The sequence below is a fragment of the Theropithecus gelada genome, chromosome 4, assembly GCF_003255815.1.
Source record: "Theropithecus gelada isolate Dixy chromosome 4, Tgel_1.0, whole genome shotgun sequence".
Classification (NCBI taxonomy): Eukaryota; Metazoa; Chordata; class Mammalia; order Primates; family Cercopithecidae; genus Theropithecus; species Theropithecus gelada.
In genome coordinates this window covers 130,858,426-130,874,022 of record NC_037671.1, presented here as the reverse complement: position 1 = coordinate 130,874,022, position 15,597 = coordinate 130,858,426, and the positions used below count along the sequence as shown (strand labels likewise).

Below are 15,597 nucleotides of genomic sequence, written 5' to 3'. Positions count from 1 at the left end.
AATTGTTAATAGAGTTGAATTTATATCTACCATCAAGTTAGTTATTTCTTTTTGTCCCATTTAAACTTTGCTCCTTTTTTCATCTTTTTCTGCCTTCATTCAGATTGAGTTTATCTCCACTACTTACTTATTACATTAATTTTTAATGGTTTTAGTATTTTCTACAATGTAATATACATTTTTGACTTTTCACATTCCACCTTCAAATGATATAATTCTACTTGACATACAAAAACCTTACATCATTGCAATTCTACTTCCACCCTCCCAAAATGCTACACTATCACTCTTTGTAATAGAAGCTTACTTCTACTATGTCATAGATCTCACAATACATTAACACTATTTTTGCCCTAATAGTTGTGTTTTAAAGTGATTAAGAATAAAACTATTTTAAATATTTTCTTTCTTTATTTATTTTACATTTCTGGTGCTTCTCATCTTTTGGGGTAGATCTCAATTTCCATCTGGTGTCAGATTCTTTCTGTGAAAAACAACCTTTAGCATTTTTTGTAGCACAGGTCTGCTACTGTTGAAGTCTTTCAGATTTTCAGTGTCTGAAAAAGTATTTTGCCTTCAGTTTTTAAAAGTAATTTTGCTGAACATAGATACTGAGTTGAGAGTTTCATTCCTTGCAACGCTTTAATGATGATGTTCCATTATCTTCTGTTTTAAATAGTTTGACTGGAAATCTGATCTTTGTTCCTATGTTTTCAATAGGTCATTTTTCTCTGACTACCTTTAAGATTTACTCATCTTTGTTATTCAACAGTTTGACTATGATGTGTTTATTATTAATTTCTTTGTGTTTAATCTGCTTGAGATATTCTGAGTTCCTAGATTTATAAATTGTTGATTTTTTTCTTTTCTCTCTTTTTTTTTTTTTTTTTTTTTTTTTTTTGATTGAGCCTCACTCTGTCTCCCAGGCTGGAGTGCAGTGGCGCAATCTCGGCTCACTGCAACCTCCACTTCCCAGGTTCAAGTGATTCTCCTGCTTCAGCCTCCTGAGTAGCCGGGACTACAGGCATGTGTCACCAGGCCCAGCTAATTTTTGTATTTTTGGTAGAGACAGAGTTTTGCCATGTTGGCCGGGTTGGTCTCAAACTCTGACCTCAGACGATCCATCACCTTGGCCTCCCAAAGTGCTGACAGTACAGGTGTGAGCAACTGTGCCCAGCCTAGATTGTCAATTTTCATTGTCCTTGTAAAATTCATAGCCATTATATGTTCAAATGTTTCTTTTTTCACTTTTCTCTCTCTGTATTTTCCTTTTGGGACTCTAAGTACCCACATGTTAGAACATTCATGTTGTTTCATAAATCTTGTAAGCTTGTTCTCCTTTTTTTTTTTCAGTAACTCTTTTTCTCTCTTTGTGTGTTGGTTTGGATAAGTTCTAGTAACTATTTCCAAGTTTATGGATTATTTTGTCAGTTGTGTCTAGTCATCTCCTCAGCCCACTGAGAGAATTCTTCATCTCTGATGTTGTGACTTTTTTTTCTAGCATTTTCATGTTACTCTTTTCTATAGTTTCCATCTCTTTGCTGAAAATCTCTACCTATCCATGCATATTGTCCACCATTACGACAAGATCGTTTAACATATTAACGTAGGTATCACACAATCCCAATCTGATAGCTTCCAGATGGCATCTTCTATAAGTCTGACTTCTCTGGATTGCTTTACTATTCAACAGTGGCTTTTTCCCCCCTTGGGTTTTTGGTGTGTCTTGTAATTCTTTAATCAAACACCAGACATTATAAATAGAAGAACAGTAGAGGTTACAGTAAATATTATTTATACTTTGAAATGGACACCCTTCTCTTGCAAATATATGTTGTGGATAATTGAGTCAATGTAGTCACTAGTTTAACTGAATTTGGGATTTGGGATTGCTAGCTTTACCTTAAGTGCAAAACAGATACAAATTCCTCCAGTGATGTGCTGCTTCTATCTTTTGCTTAGAGTGGGGCCTGGGGTGCTGAAGAGTTTTCTCCAGATTTCAGCAGTCACTGCATGCCTGCACTACAGAGGAGATATCTTCATACACATAATCTAACCCCACTGACACTGGGCTGTTTCTTGTTACTGAGTGCTCACTTTTTGGTGGACATAGGAGAATACTTATCTCCCTGGCCTACCTCCCTCTTAGACCAGTTGAGCACAGCTTGGCTTTGAAAGCAGTGATTTTTCAGTGTTCTTTTGCCTCCTTCTCATGAAACTTGTACCTGTGGTGGGTTTGGAAAGAAAGAGTAGTAGGCTTCTGTTTCATTGCAATGCAGGATGTTGGGCACAAGAGGATTCCCTGTAACTTCTCCAAGGGAATAAGATTTTTGGCTCCACCACTCTCTGAGAAGCTGTGGATCTTTGCCTGCAGTCCTAGATGCAGGGCCATCTCCTGCCCTATCACCCAGAAGCTTTGGTCTTTGGCTTTGTTTGGGGAAGGATCTAGAGAAATGTGCAAAGGTTTCATGTCTGCCCCCGACTGACAGCCACTCACCATTCACAGTCTGCACTGCCTAATGCATCCTCCTCTCATCTGCCCTCGTGTTCTCATGAACACTCAGTAGAGATCCATAAAAAAGAGCTTGCACATAAGTACAGTTTCCAATTTTAAGTACTCTATCTGTTCTTTCCCACCCAGGTTTTAAATGAAATATTACTAAGAACTTATTAATGTTCTAAAATGCTATAAATCTATTTTTTATGTTAATCTGTCTGCTAATACAGAAAAGAGAACAGTCATAATTCTCAGAGGCTACTGTACTGTTTTTGTCATAAATTGCTTCACGCTTCTTTTTTTCTCAGTAATTGTTAAGCTTGATTTCTTTTATTTTAATTTTAGCACCACCTGAGCTTACCCCTGTGGTCCAGGAGTGCTACCATGGTGATGGGCAGAGCTACCGAGGCACATCCTCCATCACTGTCACAGGAAAGAAGTGTCAGTCTTGGTCATCTATGACACCACACTGGCATCAGAGGACCCCAGAAAACTACCCAAATGCGTATGTCTTTGATTTTTACTGTAAGAGGGGCTTCAGCCAAATGAAATTTCTGTTAAAAGAGCCATGCTTCACGCTTCAAGCCAACTTCCTAGGACCAAATTTCTCTTAGAGCCAGAATGTGTAGAAAAATGTCTCAAGAACCTTGCTTTTGAAGAAAGGGCCTGAGAGAAGAGAAATTTTAGGCTGGCTATATTTCCTGAGTAGTTTTATGGAAGCAGGAGGATATCTGCAGGTGATGAGGTCACATTAATTGAAAACTCAGGAGTGCATATGAGCAAATGCTTAGAAACAGTACCATTCCACAATGCCCACTAAATATCAGTGCAATATTTCTACCATAGAAATCTATCATTTTAACCCCCAACCCCTGAAATGAAGGTTGAATTTGCTATTTTTGTCTTGGGTCACAAGTATGTATACTTTATATACTTTATATAAGTATGAATATATGTACACATATACATGTATACATATGTGTGCATATACACACATATATGTATATCATATACTTGTATATACTTGTATATGTATGCTTGTATATACTTATGATATACTTGTATGTCATATATGTGTGTATATATGTACACATATATGTGTGTATATTAGAATATATATAGCATAAAAAAATATATATATATATATACTGATCTGTATAAACACAGTGGGTCCTGAGCACCCAGTGGTCTGAAAGGATATGGGTTGCTGGGAGATGAAGAACAAAAGCAGGATACACAGATGCTGAAAAGCAAAAGAGGCTGTTAGATGAACAGAAAACCAGGTCTAACAAGGACAGCCTTTCTTCCATAAATGAGTATACAATATATCGAAAAAACTGTTTTTACATATTGGAGAACAGATAAACTGAGATAATTCAGAAAGGGAATCAAATGAAATCAACCCCATAATACCCTCAGCTTTGTTCCTGGAGACCCCTCCTGGGCTGAAGAACAAGGAGATGAAGCCCAAGCCGACCACCGCAGTCTTGCTGAACTGAGGAGGGAGACTGGAGTTTGGGATTACTAAAACAACTGAGATTTTCTAAGCTAAGTAATAACATGAAAGGATTTGTGGAGGAAAGGAGCTCCAGGAATGTCCATAGAAAAGTCCTCAAGTCTTTGGCTACATAGAAAGCTGCATATGCACAGGGAGAGGTTCCAGAGAGAAAGTAGGATAAAGAACAGCTGCTGGGGAAAGAAAAACCGCAGGGGAACAGTGAGTTCAATGGAGATGCCAGAGCTCACAGAGCACTGGGGATATCTGAGTTCTGACCAGTCAGAGGACAGACCTCGCTGAATATCTTGGGCATTCGGTAGTCACCACATAAAGCCATAGTTTGGAAGTAGGATTAAGTGTATTCCTATAATAAAGTCCACTCCAGAAAGAGTATAGTAAAGCTGAAAAGCAAGTCTAAAAAACTCAGCATGATCTCCAAGTAAGTTAATTGATTGCCAGAAGAAAATTCAACCCTCTTTAGAGGCAAACAACAAAATCAAGTTGCTCAGTTATGTGGCATCCACAATGTGTGACCTAAATTTATAACTTTACCAGACAGTGTGGTCCATAACCAGGAGAGAAAGCACTCAATACAAACAGACCCAGAAATGAAGACATTGGCAAGAAGATTTGAAATATACATATCATAATTGTATTCAAGGATTTAAAGAAAACATGAACATGCAAGAAACAAATGGATAATATCAACAGAGGAAAATTATAAAATAGCCAAAAGGAAATTGAATAACTAAAAAATGTACATGTTTAGTGAAAAATTTACTGGATAGACTTACCATCAGGTTAGACATTACAGAAGAAAAAGTTAACTAGAAAATAATTCAATAGAAGTGATACAAACTGCAGTACACACATACAAAGATTGAAAAAATAAAGAAACAGAGCCTCAAGAGTACCTGTGAAAATATCAAAAATATCAAAAGATTTCATATATGTGTAAAGCAAGTCACAAGAGAGAAAAGAGATATTAGGACAGAAAAAACACTTGAAGCAACAAGAAAAATCTTATTAGAAGCCAGAAGAAGAACACATATGTTTACACAGAAGAATAGTGGTAAAAATGACTGATGCCTTCTCGTCAGAAACTATGCTGGTCAGAAGCAATCAGATAACAACTTTAAAGTGATAGAAAAAAAAAATAAAAAGGATTAACATAGAATGTTATATTCAGCAAAAATATCCCTTGAAAATGAATGTTATATAAATACATATTCTGCCTCCCCCCAGCAAAAAAAAAAAAAAAAAAAACACTAAGAGAATATTTCATTACTAGGCTTATATAATAAAAGATGTTCTAGCAATCTATTTTGGTAGAAGAAAAGTAGTGCTTGATGGGAACTTTATACTAAGCAATGAAGAACCCTGGAAATGGCAAATGTAAAATATTTATATTTAATGCCTTAATTTATTTAAAAGATAATTGATGGGAGGCCGATTTGGGCAGATCATGAGGTCAGGAGTTCAAGACCAGCCTGACCAACATGGTAAAACCCCATCTCTACTAAAAATAAAAAATTAGCCGGGCATGGTGGTGCATGCCTGTAATCCCAGCTACTCAGGAGGCTGAGGCAGAAGAATCGCTTGAACCCAGGAGGCAGATGTTGCAGTGAGCTGAGATCGTGCCATTGCACTCCAGCCTGGGCGACAGAGCGAGACTCAAAACAAACAAACAAACAAAAAGATAATAACAGACTACTTGAAGTAAAATGATAGCAATGTATTGCTATTTTAACGTATGTAAAAGTAAAAAATTTTTAAATAGTCACATAAATAATGTAGGAGATAAATGGAAGTATACTGTTCTAAGTTTATTACATTATCCATGAAGTTATATAATATAAACAAATGGTAGAAGGTGGTAAGTTAAAAAGGGTTATTGTAAATCCTAGAGCAACTAAAAAAATTTAAACTTAGAGGAATAGATAATAATAAGAATATTCCATTTATCCAAAAGGACAGAAAGAAAGAAAAAAGAATGAAGAAGATATGGCAAAGAGAGAAAATATATAGCATTATGGTAGACTTAAACTGAACTGAAAGTATATTTAATATACTCCTAACTATATGAAATATAAAGGGATTAAACATTGCACATAAAAGGCAGAGATTGTTAAGCGGAATAAAATTCAAAGCCCAATTATGTTCTTTTTACCATACATGCTCTTTAATTGTAAAGAGCTAGCTCAAAAAACAGTGTGGAAAATGATGTATCATGAAAATAAGAATCAGAAGAAAGCTGAAGTGGAATGTTAATCCTAAAGTAATCTACAAGAAATAATACCAAGATGAAAAAGTTATTTCTTAAGTAAAAAAAGGTTTATTCCTTAAGACTTATGGGTTGTACTCTCATAGGAGCCCTTCTGATATATGAAGCAAAAACTGGCAGCACTAAAGAGATGAACAGATAAGCCCACAATTAGAGTTTGAGATATCCTAATGTCTCTCTCCGTATGATTATACATCTTCTCAAACAAAATATAATAGAAAAAATACACAAAAAATCAGAAAGAATATATATGTTTTAAAGGAAATTGTCAACCTATTTAACACTACGCCAAACTGCAGAATACACGTTCAAGTATGCATGGAGGATTCACCAACATATACCATATGTGTGGCCTTATAGCAAGTCTCAATAGATTTAAAAGAATTAAAATGATAGAGTCTGTTTTCTGAGCAAAACAGAATTAAATGAGATATAAATAACAAAAAAATTGGGAAATTATCAAATATTTGAAAATGAAACCACACATTTCCAAATACTTCATAATTCAAAGAAGAAATCACCAAGGAATTTAGAAAAGTTTTGAACTGAATAATAGTAGAAATACAATATATCAAACCTTGCATGATGCAGCAAATGTTTTTAGAGTTTTATAACTTTAAATGCTTTGAGTAGAAAATAGGAACATGTAAAAATCAATGACTTAAGGTAGCATTTCTCAAAGTATGGTCTGGAGAAACCTGCAGAAGTCTCTTGAGATCCCTTCAGAAACAGTCTATGAGGTTAAAACACTTTAAAATTTAAAGAAAAAAAGATTTTATTTACCATTTCACTTTCATTTCCTGATAAATGTACAGTAGAGTTTCCCAGAGGCTACATAATGTTTGATCACATTATCTCTCTGATGGCTAATAAAATGTGTGATTGTCTATTATGTTTAAAAGCATTTTTAGTTTCAGATGCAATAAATATTCATAGTATATATTACGAAATGAAAGCTCTTTAGAATTCCCAATACTTTTTAAGAGTTAAAGGGGTCCTAAGACCAAAAACTTTGAGAACTGTTGATTTAAGAAAATTTAAAAATCTAGAAAAGCAGAAGCAAGTGAGATCCAAGGTAAGTGGAAGAAAAGAAAGAATGAAAATCAGTGAAATCCAGTGTATACGAATATAGACAAACAATTGAGTAAATCCGTGAAGCAGAAAGTTGGTTCTTTTCAAAGGTCCATGTGATTGATAAAACTCTGCCTAAACTGATGACAAACAAAGGAGGGAGCACCACCATCAACATCAGGAGTGAAAAAGGGGAAGAGTCATTGCTATAGGATCCTTTACATATTAAAGCTAATAAACAAATATCGAGAGCAACTTTATGTTGACAAATTCAATAACCTAGATAATATGGACTAATTCCTTAGAAAAACAAATAAGCAAATTGGACACTGAATAAACTGAATTTCTAACCAACCTGATATCTATTAAAGGCAACATGTGTATATAATCTTTAACAGGTTAATATATATTAATAAATCAATAAACTTCCCACAGAAAACACTCTAAGCCCAGATGGCATCATTAGAAATTTTATTATTTAAAAAAATCCAATTCTTCACAATCTGTTACAGAAAATAGAGGAGAAGGGCACACTTCTCAACTCAATTTGTGAGAAAAAAAAAACTAGTTGTAAAAAAGTAGACAAGGATATTGTGAGAAACTATAGCACATTATGTGTTGTGAACATAAACATAAAAAGATGTAACAAAATTTTAATCATTAACATGATGAACATCCCAAACAAGTGACGCTTCTCTTCAAGAATCCAAGGCTGGCTTAACATTTACAAAACAATCCATGTAATCCAACACGTTAACAGAATAAAAGTGATAAATCATATGATTATGTCAATAGATGCAGAAGAAAAATGTGGCAAAATTTAACACTCATCCATGATAAAATGTCTCAGCAAACTATGAATAGACTGGAACTTCTTTAACTTGATCAAGGGCATCTACAAAAGACCTCTAGATAACATCAACTTAATGGCAAAAGATGAATGTTTTCTCTCTAAGATTGGGAATAAGAAAAATATGTTTGCTCTCAATACTTCTAATCAGCATTTTACTACATTGGTCACAACCATTGCCGTAAGACCTGAAAACAAAACAAAAAGAGAGAAAAAAAGGAAGGAAAGAAAGGGCCTAAAGTTTGGAAAGGAAGAAGTAAAACAGCCTATATTCACGGAAAGCTTAATTAATGAATGCAGAGAGTCCTGAAGACTAATAATTAAATTTTGCAAGATTGGAGAACACATAAGTATATACATGGTCAATATATTAAAAGTAGTTGTATTTTTATACATTGCCAATAATCAACTGGAAAATAAAAATGTCAGAGCAATATCACTGACAATAGTATCAAAACCACAAAATATTTAGTGATACATTTAACATAATATGCACAAGAACTATATACTGCATACTAAAAAATATTGTTAAGGAAGAAATCAAAAGATCTAAATAAAGATATATCATGCTTATATATTAAAAGAGTCAATATCACTTCTCACCAAATTCATCTTTGAATTCAGCCCATTCCCAATTGTTAAGGAAGAAATTAAAAGATCTAAATAAAGATATATCATGCTTATATGTTAAGAGAGTCAATATCACTTCTCACCAAATTCATCTTTGGATTCAGCCCATACCCAGGAAGATTCTCAGCAGTGTTTTTTTTTTTTTTTAATGTGACAACGTATATGCTAGAATCACCAGGACAATATTTAAAGAGAAGAAAAAAGTTGGAGGACTTACTTACCCAAAGGTAAAGACTTATAAAGGCACAGTAAACAAGATATGTGGTACTGGAAAAAAAAAGTATACAGATATAGAAATGGATGGTCCAACAACAGATCCACATATACATGATAAATTTAGTTTCTGTGTAGGTGACAAGGCAATTCAATAGGGAAAAACATCTTTTCCAAAATCATTGTGAAACAACTGGATATCCATCTAGAAAACAAAAATAAAAACAAATTTTGACTTCTACTTTCCACCCCAAATTAATGTGCAAAAGCTCCTAGATCTAAATGTAAGAGCTAAAACTTAAGCTGAAATAAAACAATTCCAGGAAAATATATAATATTTTCACAAACTTGAGGAAGGCAAAATTTTTTTCAGGCAGGACCCGGAAAACACTAGAGCTAAAAGAAAATAAATTGTAATTTGGGCTTTCATAAAATGAAAATTATGTTCATTAAAAGTCATTGTTAAAAAATTAATAGGTAAGTAGCAGACTGGAAGAAAAATCCTCTCCATCCATATATCTGACAAATGATTTGTACCTAGAGTACAAACGTTTCTCCCACTCAGAGGACAAACAACCTAATTAAAATGGGCAACAGAATTGAATAGGAAATTTCCCTGGGGATGATGGACAGATGGACAATAAGCATCCGAAAAAATGCTCAACCATTTCTTTGATGGCAAATGATCTTAGCCATCAAAGAAATAAGAATTATAACCATCACGAGATGTCACCAACACTTAATGGGCATGGGTATCATTAAGAAGACACAACAATAAGTGCTGTCACTGATGTGGAGTGAGGATGAGCAGCTCTCTCACATGCTGGTTAAAGTACAAAATGGTACAACCACTTTGGAAATCAGTCTGCTGGTTTTTTGTAAAGTTAAATAAATATGAGTCTACCCCACAAAACTGCAATTCTATTCCTGAATATTTACCCCATGGAAATGAAAACAGAAGTCCACAAAGAGATCTACAAGAATATTCACAGCAGCTCTAGTTCTTATAACCCCACACTGTAAACAACTACAATGTCAATGAGAAAATGAATCAATAATTTGTGATCTATTCATATAATGGAATATTATTAAGCAATTAAAATGAAGAAGTGACTGACCCTCTCAAATAGGATGGATGGAACTCAAAAATATTGTATTAAGGAAAGAAGGCAGATACAAAATTGTATATTCTGTGTCAGTCCATTTATATCAGGTTTGAGGAGAGGCAAAACGAATTTTTGGTGAAAGAAACCAATAGTATTTCCCTCTGGCAGTTGAAAGAGGGTAGCAGGAATTGAATGAGCCTTGACATAGGGTGTTTCTAGAGTACTGGAAGTGTTCTGTATCATATGGGAGTGTGGGTTACACAAGTATAGGTGATCATCAAAACTCACCAAACGACATTTAAGATCCGTGCATTTCCACATATGTTTATTGCGGCACTATTCACAATAGCAAAGACTTGGAATCAACCCAAATGTCCATCAATGACAGACTGAATTAAGAAGATATGGCACATATACACCACGGAATACTATGCAGCCATAAAAAAGGATGAGTTCATGTCCTTTGTAGGGACATGGATGCAGCTGGAAACCATCATTCTCAGCAAACTATCACAAGAACAGAAAGCCAAACACCACATGTTCTCACTCATAGGTGGAAATTGAACAATGAGAACACTCGGACAAAGGAAGGGGAACATCACACACTGGGGCCTGTTGTGGAGTGGGGGGAGGGGGGAGGGATAGCATTAGGAGATATACCTAATGTAAATAACGAGTTAATGGGTGCAGCACACCAACATGGCACATATATACATATGTAACAAACCTGCACTTTGTGCACATGTATCCTAGAACATAAAATATAATAATAATAATAATAATCATCATCTGTGCATTTCACACTATGTAAAAGTATACTTCAATTGAAAAGAGTGGAAATCTGTTTCAAGTGCTCAGCCTTTTAACACATTCAGTTGCTTGGACTACGAGCTTCCTCAAATGGGGTGTCTGGGCTTGAGACTAGATCACATGTGCAGAGTCTCTAGAGAAACAATGTTACATTCCCATGGTACATAATACATTTCCCGTTTTCTCAGACAGTCACAGGTCATGAATGTGAGGATACTGAGAGGTTGGAGCAACATTCTTGGGAGGCATGAAGGGGAGCACATCCTCCAAGATCCTCCCAGCCCGGCGTCCTCGCCTGCTTTGCCTCTTACTCCCTTGTTTTCGGACTCCTCCGTAGCTGCCCAACCTCTTCAGATCCCATAGTCTACCCAGCAGTCTCCCTTTATGTCTTGAGTCCCACTGTTCTGTCAACTCATCACCCATTCCCTCAGACCTGGAGTGACTGTGGCCAGCAGAGGATGGACTGAGAGCAGGAGAGGATGTCCTGCCCAGGAACCCACCCTAAAGAAATGGCATCCTGCCTGGGAGCTAGTTTCCCAGGGCGGCTTTGATAAGTCTTGCAGAAACAAACCCACTTGACACACCTGACACGGTATTGACAGTAACACTATTTTCATGGTTGTTTTTCATAGTAAAAGTAGAGCCCTTTAGTTACACTATGAGTACTTAGAGTAAGGTGACTGGCCCGAGAATGATACCATCTTGGATGTCATTTCCTCCTTGGAGAAATATATTTTAGTTCCAATGCACATGTCACAATATAGTCCTACAGAGAGAAATACAGAGAGCTAAACAGTTAGAGATACATTTTTATGTGCATAAAAATATAAAATATACACTTTAAAATCTGTACCTGTTATTCCTGAGAAATGTATTTGGCAGAAGGTGGGAGGAGGATATTCTGATCCTGTTATTTACAGATTTACGTATGATCTGAGTTTTTAATATGGAGCATATCCTACTTTTGATTTTGTAAATAAAAATTAAAATCTGTCTTTGAAATGTACACAGTTGTTCAGAAGTTGAGGACCATTTGTGCTTGGTACAACATTATTGCACCTATTTCAGAGCCACTTGTTAACACTTTGTTAGAACAAAACGTAGAGGGTGCTGGGTGCCCCTGAATATTCTCCCACCTCTTGTGACCTCTATTGTTTTGGAATTTCCAGTGGCCTGACAATGAACTACTGCAGGAATCCAGATGGCGATAAAGGTCCCTGGTGTTTTACCACGGACCCCAGCGTCAGGTGGGAGTACTGCAACCTGAAAAAATGCTCAGGAACAGAAGGGAGTGTTGCAGCACCTCCGCCTGTTGCCCAACTTCCAGATGCAGAGACTCCTTCCGAGGAAGGTAAGAAATCTGTGGCTAGACATCTACACACTTGGACGCTGGGATGAAAAACCATGGAAAATCCCACTGATGCAGAAGCCTTCCATGCTACATGGGAAATCAAATGTTTTTAGAGGGTCTGGCCATGTGGAAGGAAGCCTCAGTGCACTCTCTCGAGGAGGCAGAGGTGTGACTTTTGGCACAACGTGAGTGGGCTGTGCCTTTAGGACAGGTGCAAACCCTCCAGGGTGCTCAACTTAACCACTCACCTTGTTCTAAAATGGGTTATCTCAGTGTCCCAGTCCAAATTCCTATTCTATTATGCTGCCATATGTGTGATTCTTTCCAAGCCAATAAGCATCTCCAGTAATTTCTTAAGGTGGGCAGTGTTCATTGCAGTCTTCAGCACTGCAGTTTCTGAGGAATGTGGCCCCGGATTCTGTCATCCTAGAGAAATCTGACATGACTGTATTGATTCCATATCATCCTGGGTCTATGCGGCTGTTCATAAGCATCCATTTTTTCCCCCTGTACAGACTGTATGTTTGGGAATGGGAAAAGATACCGAGGCAAGAAGGCAACCACTGTTACTGGGACACCATGCCAGGAATGGGCTGCCCAGGAGCCCCACAGCCACCTCATTTTCACTCCAGAGACATATCCACGGGCAGGTCTGGAAAAAAACGTAAGCCACTTTGACTTGGACTCTTTTGCCTCTTGCTCACCAATCTTTGCAAACAGAATTGGTTCTGCATTACAGAAAATCTGCCTGGACTGCTCTTTTTTGTAAGCTGGGAGAGGGGGCAGAAGAAAATATTGGAAAGGCATCAGGGGACTAAGATAGAATATAATAGGCCTTAGTATGGAAAGTACAAGCAGCACAGGCCAGGAAACCTCCACGCATGTGAGGGTTCTCAGGCCTCTTCCCTTTAGTGACATTTCTTTAAAGTTTCCATTATTGGGCACTGTTTCTAGTTTCTAGTGTTTGTATGCTAGGCTCCGGTAATCAAAGTTGCCCTTTATGAAGTTTAAGTCAGATTTTTCTAGAAAAGATTTGGATGGGCCATCAGGTCACCATGGGACTTCCCTTAGCCTCGTGCATTCCCTGCGATGGTTTACTCTGGGGCCTGTGTAGAGGGAAGACTGAGATATAAGGAAAACCAAAGTGTCTATGTTCCCCCACTGTCACACCCACGCAACATAACACTTCTCACACCAGATGGGTGTGATTTCTCCTCACGCCCCACACAAGTCTCCAGCAGATACCAGCTGGGTGTCCTACAATGTAACTCAGTCCTGACACTGTATCTGGAGACAGTGTCAGATCCCGTAAGTTAAGGCTCAGTCCCACAGGACTGCCCCACTGCAGATGCCAGTCCCAAGTTCCAGGCTGTGACCTGTACTTCTGCCCAACTGGATAAAAATCTGTTTTTCTACATGACCCTCCTTGGGTTTGATTACTTTGCTGGAGTGGCTCAGAGAACTCAGGGGAACACGTTACTTTTTTTTACCCATTTATTATGAAAGATATTACAAAGGATCCCAGTGAACAGCCAGACAGAAGAGATGCACGGGGCAAGGCATGTGAGAAGGGGCTCAGAGCTTCCATGCCCTCTTCAGTGCACAAGCCCCTGGTACCCCAAGTGTTCAGCAACCCAGAAGCTCTCCAAGTGCAGTCTTGCTGGGATTTTATGGAGGCTTCATTACAGAGGCACAGTTGAATACATCATTGGCCATTGGAGACCAGCTCACCTTCAGCTCCTCTTCCCTCCCTGGAGGATGGACGTAGGGGGCTGAACAGTTCCAACCCTCCGATCACATGGTTGGTTCCCTTGGCAACCAGCCCCATCCTAAGACTATCCAGGAACCCACCAAGAGTTGCTTCATTTGAACAAAAGATGTTCCCTTCACTCAGGAACTCCCAAGGGATTTAGGAGCTCTGTGTCAGGAACTGGGAGGGCAGAGACTAAATACACATTTCTTATTCTATCACAGTATCATATGAAGGGAAGGACAACACTGCCTTTCTGTGTCTTGCCCCGTAGAGGGTGCACAATGCATGGAAATAAATGTTTCTAAATCAACAGCAAACAGGCTTCATCGGGCAGGAGAGCACAGTGCCCTCCAGGGACAATGCACATCAATGATGTCCCACTGTCCTTCGGTGCTGGGGCTCTAAGACCTCCACTGGGTCAGGCTCCTGAAGGGGAGACCCAGCCCCCAAAGACCCCTCAGGGTCACCACTCCCTGTCCAGGGGTGTGGCCTCATGACTCCTTTTGAACAGGGGCACAGGACGGACGGCTTTAGAGCATTCAAAAAATAACTTTGCCAAAAAAATACAATAACAATAATAATAATAGGAAGGAAGAAGAGGCCGGACGTGGTGGTTCACACCTGTAATCCCTACACTTTGGGAGGCTGAGGCGAGTGTAACACCTGAGGTCAGGAGTTCGAGACTAGCCTGGCCAAAATGGTGAAACCTCGTCTCTACTAAATATACACACACACACAAAAATTAGCCAGCCATGGTGGCGCACACTTGCAGTTACAGCTACTCAGGAGGCTGAAGCAGAAGAATCGCTTGAACCCAGGAGGTGGAGGTTGCAGTGAGCTGAGATTGTGCCACTGAGCACTCCAGCCTGGATGACAAGAGCGAGACTCCATCTCAAAAAAAAAAAAAAAAAATTAAAAGAAAAAGAAAAAAGGAAGGAAGGGAAAAGAAACACTCCCTTATGTCTTCTAAGGATAGACATGAAATGTACGAGCCTCAGAACACCTTCTCCCTCTCCTGCCCCATGTGAGCTGGAGCTTACATGCCTTCTTGTTTTCAGTACTGCCGTAACCCTGATGGTGATGTAGGTGGTCCCTGGTGCTACACGACAAATCCAAGAAAACTTTTCGACTACTGTGATGTCCCTCAGTGTGGTAGGTTGCCTTCTTTTTGGTAAGGAAACTGCTTCCTTAACATGGATTTGCAACAAAAAAGGAAAAGGGCTTCTGAGCGGAGTGGTTCTCGGGAGGAGATGGCTGCCCTTTCCACCAGACCCCACTCTTCCGCACGGGTATCTTGAACCTGCCCTACTACTGCCCACGTTTGTTAGTGGAACACCTGCCCATCACCCCAGACACACATAAATAAAATAAATGTAAAATTCCCAGAGAGCAAGCTTAGAGGTAATTTAGTCAGCCTCAGGATGGTCCCACTGAGTGCTGCCATGTCTAGCGTGGGATGCATGAAACATTTAGAGTCATTCGGATGAAAAAGTTCCCCCTTCCGGCCAGGCGCGGTGGCTCACGCCTGTAATCC

At 38.3% G+C, this 15,597-nt stretch overlaps 1 protein-coding gene across 2 annotated transcripts in view; it reads left to right on the top strand.

The window, feature by feature from the left end:
- The window catches only part of PLG (plasminogen), a 50,972-nt gene that overhangs the window by 17,396 nt on the left and 17,979 nt on the right, over positions 1–15,597 (top strand). For both annotated transcript variants that reach the window (XM_025382618.1, XM_025382617.1), the window contains exons 10-13: positions 2,843–3,002; positions 12,129–12,310; positions 12,826–12,974; positions 15,122–15,215. In XM_025382618.1, the coding sequence (XP_025238403.1) occupies positions 2,843–3,002; positions 12,129–12,310; positions 12,826–12,974; positions 15,122–15,215 (585 nt within the window). The remainder of the gene's footprint in view (positions 1–2,842; positions 3,003–12,128; positions 12,311–12,825; positions 12,975–15,121; positions 15,216–15,597) is intronic.